This window comes from Anguilla anguilla, chromosome 1, assembly GCF_013347855.1.
Source record: "Anguilla anguilla isolate fAngAng1 chromosome 1, fAngAng1.pri, whole genome shotgun sequence".
Taxonomy (NCBI): Eukaryota; Metazoa; Chordata; class Actinopteri; order Anguilliformes; family Anguillidae; genus Anguilla; species Anguilla anguilla.
The window spans coordinates 3,648,654-3,656,153 of record NC_049201.1 but is presented as its reverse complement, the minus strand read 5'-3'; the positions used below and the strand labels follow the sequence as shown (position 1 = coordinate 3,656,153).

General features: G+C 48.0%; 1 protein-coding gene across 1 annotated transcript in view; it reads left to right on the top strand.

Moving 5' to 3' along the window:
* Positions 1-7,500, top strand: part of LOC118235492 (mannosyl-oligosaccharide 1,2-alpha-mannosidase IC) — a 61,437-nt gene that overhangs the window by 50,784 nt on the left and 3,153 nt on the right. The window contains exons 7-8 of the mRNA XM_035432906.1: positions 3,250-3,469; positions 6,016-6,188. Coding sequence (XP_035288797.1) covers positions 3,250-3,469; positions 6,016-6,188 — 393 coding nt within the window. The remainder of the gene's footprint in view (positions 1-3,249; positions 3,470-6,015; positions 6,189-7,500) is intronic.

Here is a 7,500-nt window from a genome sequence, read left to right as displayed (position 1 = left end):
CACAGGGATAAAGAAGTAGGTGCTGCTCCGGTAGATCTCGGTAGACAGTAGATCTCCAGGAGCAGGGTTGGGCTGCCCTGCTCTAGCTGCTGAGTGAGGTGTGGCTTTGTTAGGATTGGAGTGTAAACCTACAGCGTGGTAGATCTCCAGAAACAGGGTTGGGCAGCCCCTGCTCTAAAGCATAATTGTGTGAGGGTCTTGAATGCACTTCTGCCATTGATGTTCAGCGTCTCTTCGCTCAGCCACGACAGTTCAGCAGACAGCGCGCAGCAACATTTCCTCACGCTAAATTGAGCCTAACGGAGTTAAATCAACTCTAATAGAGTTAAATCAGCTCGAACGGCGTCTACTGTATGTGGGCCCAACGAGACAGAGAGCTCTCTATTTGAGTTAAAGGTGCTGTATTAGGGTTGATTACATCCTGTGGAAAACACAGGCCTACGCTGCAGCACTTCACTTAAGTGAAGTGATTTATTTCATTTTTCCTGTGAGTTTATACGTGTGTTCCTAGATTGGTTTTTTTCTCTTTTTTTTTTTTTTGATTGTTTTTTTCTTTTTTTTACACATGAAGACTGTCCAGGGGTCCAGTGTGTTTACCTGCCCCGTGTTAGATAAAGGATTGGGTTGCTTGAGGGGTGAGTTTGTTTGTATACATGTGTACATTATACAGGTGATCAGAATTACCTGCTGAATGGTTTCCACTGCTCACAGGTAAATTTAGCAGATCACTTCTAAAAGGGGTATTGGAGCGCTTATTATGGGTTATCCTGCACAGATTGATGGAAGCGCGTGTGGCTGTGTGAAGCTATAAGTCAGTGCTGTGAGCTGGGCAGGCCCTCCCCCCCCCATCTCACAGCACCTTTTTTTGGGGGGTGGGGAGTGGTGGTGGGGGGGGGGGGGGGGAGAGGAGGGTGGGGCAGAACCTCCGCGGGTGGCAATTAACACAAATGGGGGTGAGAGAGAGAGAGAGAGAGAGAGTGGGTGAACACCGCGGGGCAGCTAACTGCTAAGCCTACTGCATGGAGAGAGAGAGAGAGAGAGAGAGAGAGAGCATTAGGAGGGTGGGGAGTTTGTTCTTGCCACCTGTTGAGTGTTTTTCTTCCCACTGGGGAGTTTTTCAATTGCTCATTTCTGTGGGGGGGGGTTCAGATTTTCTTTGGGTTGGAGGGAGGGGATAGAAGGAGAGAAAGCAATGAAGAGAGAGAGAGAGAGAGGGAGGAAGTGAGGGAGGAGAGCAATAAGGGCAGATTTCTGGCTATCGATCTCCTGCTGCCCTTAACCCTGTGAGACTCAGTGTTGCGAAAAATGCAGCATTTCTCTGCAGGCACTTCAGACCATTTTTTCGAAATATCAGTTTAGAACAACATTTCCGGTCCCTTAGGCCCTATACTGTGTTTTAGCAGCATGTTTGTTGGAAAACATTTTCAGCTGTTACACAGTGAGTACCTGGACTACACACAACACAGGCCCCTCAAGCAGATCCACTTCATCTCTCATAACTTCGAGATTTTCCACCACTTATCTTACTTAGTAAATTACCAGTGATATTTTCTGTTGCGATGCCACATGTTGTGTTGCACATTTGGATAATCAAGTAACACAACATAATGTAAGTCATACTTGGAGGTCAACATTGGGACTCAGTGGTAGCACAGTGATGTGTGTATTAGCAGGCAATAGGCTCGCTGTAACAGTGTGCCTGAACCGATGTCTTGTAATGTCCCATGGGTTTCAGTGAACGTTAGGCTTGTTCCACCTTTGTGTTAAGTTCGAGGGTGACCAACACCCCTCTTTGCATCCCCTCCCCCCGCTACCTCCACCACTGCTCCACCTCAAAATATAGGAATGATAGTATTAATCCTCCATTATCTAGCGTATAATTGTGCCATTCTGTTTGGTAGTTGGAGGGTGACCAACTTCCCCCCACCACCCCCGTCACCCCCTTTAAAATATAGAGAGACGATGGCATTATCGCTCCATTGTCCATGAGTTGTAGTGTATTTAATGCTTGTGTCATTATTGTGTTGGGTAGTTGGGGTAGAGCGTGAGCTTAACTGCCTAGTCATGGTTTTTTGCGTAAGCCTCTATTTCAGACACAGTTTGATCTTTAGACCGTTGTTTAAATGAGGCCACTGATGTAGTCTTAAAGGTCACAACATTCATGTTTTTGTTCTGGCGTCTGTCTCCTGTGAAGGTGTTACCCGGTTCTGTACACTTCCATACAAATCACTTGGCGGTAAGACACATAAAAAGTCCATGAAAACCAATGAGCTACTGAAACAGTTCAGCGGTAAGGCGCTAGCGATGGCCGCTTGGCGGGAGACTGCGAGGAGGTCTGTTGAAGGGTAGGAAGCGACGGAAACGCAGTACCTGTAACGCAGAGATGGCCAACATTTCTGGGTTTCACGCCAACTTCTGGTCTTAATGACTTAATTAGCGCTAACGTTTACGCAGTCTGACGGTTACAGTGAGCACATTTCTGAACGAGTGCATGAATGAAGGCCCTATGCAACGTTTTACTGTGACGTAATCTGTGAGTGAATCGGTGTTGGTGTACGTACCGTCGTTTAGCCTGGGTGGAAACAAAAACCAGCACACACACACACACACACCTGCCCTCCGGGACACATCGTTACTCTGTAGTCATCAATCCCTTCCAAAAACAGGTAGAACCTTTCCGGTTCGCAGGACGTTGGTCTGGAATTCCGCTGGGAGGTCAACAGAGACTGTAAAGTGCTTGCAGAATCACACGCTGGCAACGTTCCGCTCCTAGCACAAAGCTGACCTGTTGTTTTCCAGTGGTGCAGAAGCATCATTGACATTTATTGAAAAAGGGCTCAGTGTAAATCCCACATGGACCAGAGGAGCATTAATAATACTCTCAACAACCGGAAGTAGCTTCTTTTTTTTTTTTTTTTTGTGGTCAGACGATACAAAAAATTGAACTGTTTGGTCTAAATGCAGAATGTATTAATATCTGACACAGCACCATAGCTGCATGTCACAGAGACCGCAACAACTCCATCTGTCTATCTATCTATCTATCTATCTGTCTGTCTATCTATCTATCTATCTATCTATCTATCTATCTATCTATCTGTCTGTCTGTCTGTCTGTCTGTCTGTCTGTCTGTCTGTCTGTCTGTCTGTCTGTCTGTCTGTCTGTCTGTCTAGTTTCTTTTCTGTGAATACTTTTGGGTCGGGGGGAGAGGGTGGCCAGGTGAGAATAACTCGGCATGTCTCTCCTCAGGCCATCGAGGCCAACCTGGTGCAGAAGTCTCCCGGAGGTCTCACCTACATGGCGGAGTGGCGGGGCGGGCTCCTCGACCACAAGATGGGGCACCTGGCCTGCTTCTCGGGGGGCATGGTGGGGATCGGGGCGGACGACGGCGCGCCCGAAAAGAGGCAGCACTACCTGGACCTGGCGGCCGAAATCACCCACACCTGCCATGAGTCCTACAGTCGCTCAGGTGAGGGGGGGGGGAGGGTCCAGGTCTGGGTCCACCTGTGCACTCTGGAAAGCTGGTCCTGGGTCAGAACTCCTGCTCTGGACCCAAAGATCCAGCATGCCGGTCGGGACTCGATTCCGCTCGGCAGACAGAGCCCGGGGAGAGCAGGGAGGGGCTGTGTTTGGATTTGGGAAAACCCTGTTTGATCTCGGCTTTTCACAGCTGTCTCCAGCCCCCGAAACCAAAGTACATCAGCACAGCCAGGTTCAGTCCGTACGCAGAAGACCCGGACGCATTCATCTTCAAAGTTTCAAAAAATAAATAAATAATCATTTTCATGTGACACATCTCGTACCAGGTTTCTTCGTCTATACTCGGAATACTTTTCATCTTTTTTATTTTTGCCCTTTAAAAAAAATGATACTGCGGTTCGGATTCATCATTAGAGAGCTCGATATTAAACTGCGAGACTCAAAAGCAGATCTCGGATTAGATGCATTTGGAGAGGGAAAAAAAAAGGGATTCTTTCAGCTCTGTCAAGTGTGTAATATTAGTTGAGGTCTTTTGCAGGGATAGTTCACTTTTTGGGTTTTTAAAAATATTATTTCAGGCCAAGTGCGTGTTTCCTGATGGGCCAGACAGCTTTTAGACCACAAACCCCCACAGGGGGGCTAAAGGAAGAAACTACGCTTTTGAAGAATAATTTGGTAATATAAATGCATACGACCTCTGGAAGCATAATATCTCTGCGCAAACTGCTTCGGAGTTACTTTAAATGTGTTTTCTGGCTTAGATCACAACCCCCCCCCCAAATGCCCTGATATCTGCCATTGTAAAGATGGCAGCACATCACAAACCTGTCTTGAGTATCCAAAATATCCGACGTTGCGTGCGTAATCGGTCTGGGCCAATAGAAAAACATGATGCAACGATGCTGAAATCATATCAGTCGCCCGTGTTTATATTTCATACCGAAGTGCAGGGGATCCTGGAGGATTACGCAATCCTCTGCTTTCTGTTTTTACCTGAAAGTCAGAAATGCAGTCAGACCCGAGAACCACGTGAGGTGAGATTGTGAATAATAAAATTTATTTACTTTATAAGCGTTGAGCAGGTACTGCAGCTCTCCAGGACCATGCCTAGCTCTGTCTCTGTAATACAGCAGACCAATGTGATATATATAAATATGATATAATGTATAATATCTATGTACCTGTGATTGATGGACTGGGAAAATTACTGCATGGAGTTGAATTGCGGGTTGGTCCAATCTTATCTGAAAAAGGGACGGTGCTGGTGCTGGTCCTGGTGCAGGTTTCTGTTTTAGCCCAGCACTATGACACCTGTTTCAACTAATTACCCAATCCTCCGCTTCAATCAAGACCTTGATGAGTAGAATCTGGAGTCTTAGTGCTGGGCTGAAACAAAAACGTGCACCCACACTGGCCTTTTTCAGATTAAATTAGATGCCTATGGCCTACAGTGTGATGGCACTGCTGTTATAATGGGTAGTGGACTGGGCTTGTGACTCAGAGGTTGCAGGTTTGATTCCTCAGTGGGGCACTGCCTTTTTACCCTTGAGCAAAGGTATTTCTAGCGCTATAATTAGATTTCTACAGAAACAAATTCAGATTATTTTTTCGCCTCTACCCCAAACCCCTTCAGCTACCCGTGCCCCCACCACCGCCCCCCCCCCCCCCCCCCCCCCCCCCGCCCCCCTCCCGCGAGGGGAAGTCCCAATGACTGCAGGCGAAGCCCCAAACTGACGGGCTGGCTCAGTCTTCCAGCATGTCTGCTGCTGTGGCTAATTAAACAGGAGTCCAGGTTCCAGCTGGGCGGCTTCTGAGACTCATTACAACATGGCCAAGATAACCCTATGTCCTGCCTCTCTCTCTTTCCCTTGCCCTTTCTCTCTCTCTCGCTCGCGTTCCCTCTCTCTCGCTCTCTCTCTCCCATCTCTTGCTGTCTCTCTCTGTCCCATCTCTTGCTGTCTCTCTCTGTCCCATCTCTTGCTGTCTATTTCTTTCCCGCTTCCTCTTTCTCCCTCTCTGTCTCTGTATGTCTCTCTCTCTCTTGTGAAACTGCTTGTGACTGAGAGAATGTGTGTACCATCTGGAGCAAACAAGGCCACAAGGAGGAAAAGGAATAAGCAACATAAATGTAATTTAAAAAAAAAAAAAAAAAACAGAAAACAAAGCTTACCACCATCTAAGAATGCCTAGGCAGCTTCCATCGCCATGGCGAGGGAACACTGTTGCCATGACGAAGGAACACTGGCAATTTTTCTCTTTGGGCTGTATAACATCTCTGTTAATTGTAGGATACAAACCCAGTGTTATTTACTTTTATCGGGTTTCAGCGATCCGAGATCAAATGCGTGTTTTGGTCTAATGAGACCTGTGGAAGCAAGCCCAGGGTGCCTGATGTCTTAATGCAGCTCCTATGCCTGCCTTCTTTTTATCTGACTTCTTTTGAACCTTTTCATTATTGATTATATGAATATTATTATATGAATAATCATGATGATGAGTGAAAATGAGTTTCGCGATGCTTCTCTTCCCAAACAGCCACAAAGCTGGGGCCTGAGGCGTTTCGGTTCGACAGTGGCGCGGAAGCCACGGCGACCAGGTTGAGTGACAGGTACTACATCCTGCGGCCGGAGGTGATCGAGAGCTACATGTACATGTGGCGGCTGACCCACGACCCCAAGTACCGGCAGTGGGGCTGGGAGGCGGTGGAGGTGAGTGCGCCTGTGTCCCCCCCCGCCGGCATCGGCGCTCGTACCCCCGGATAGCGAGCGACTCCGGTCCGGATCTGCGCCGGTTCCGCCCTGGGCGGTGCTGCCTTCGGGCCAGAATCGGCCCTGATCCGGGCCGGAGCCGCTCGCTATCTGAGTTTGGGGCTCAGCCCAAAACTTCAATCCACAATTGTCCTTAACACTAAATCACAGCTGCGTTCATGTTGTCGTTTTTTTTTTCATTTGTTTTGTTCACAAACTGTTTGGAGAGCGCAGCGCTCAGTCGCCAGCATTAGCTTGTGTGGGTCTGGAAAGGAAGGAAGGAAGGAACACATGCGTTTACTCACAAAACAACAAACGTTAGGCCTTGAATGAAGACGCCCTTTTGTCTGCGCTACAAAAGAAAGTTGATTCTCCGCGCTGTTTGCCAAGTGGATTGTAATGCCAGGCAGCTTTAGACTCTAATTGGAGTTATCACCGAGGAGCCCAGTTCTGTTTTGGTGGAGGATGCCTGCGGAAGTTTTCTATTTATGCTCTGGTACCAAGCCAATCCCGTCCCCACCTCAGAGCGGCTAGGCTAGGCTAGGCTAGGCTACGATTAGCGAAGAGTCTGGTTTAGTATTCAGTACATCTGCCCCTTCCAGGTGAAGAAAAGTGCAGTAAAAAAAAAAAAAGAGAGAAAAGGAAACGCTGTTAAATTTCTCCCAAGCCCAATTTCAGCTGAACTCCCAAAAGCCATGGTAAAAAAAGGGGGGGGGGGGGAGGGAAAGGGAGAAAAAAACTATAGAGGATAAAATAGAGGATAAATGAAAGAGGATCCGTGTTGTTGTGCCATAGGTGTCGGTTTTGGGGAAGAGGGAAGAAATCCTCTCACGTAGGGGCTCCTGCGGGGGCTCTTAAACTTATATTATACTCATTCCCTGCTAGACTGACACCTCCATTTCCTCTGGCTGTTTAGCTAATGAGGGTGTGATGCACCATGGAGGTGTGTGTGTGAGGGACTGTGTGTGTGTGAGAGAGAGTGACTGTGTGTGTGTGTGAGAGTGTGTGTGTCAGAGTAACTGTGTGTGTGCGTGTGTGTCTGTGTGTGTTTGTTTGTTGTGTGGGTGAGGGACTATGTGTGGGTGCTTGTGTGTGGGACTGAGTTTGTGTGTGTGTGTGTGGGAGGGGGACTGTGTGTGTGTGTGTGCTTGTGTGTGGGACTGAGTTTGTGTGTGTGTGTGGCACCCAGAGGCCTCATCTGTTTTGATCTTGACTGGGGGCAGAGTGGGTTTGGTGGATGTGAGCAGTGATCTCAGCGAGGCGATTGGTCCGC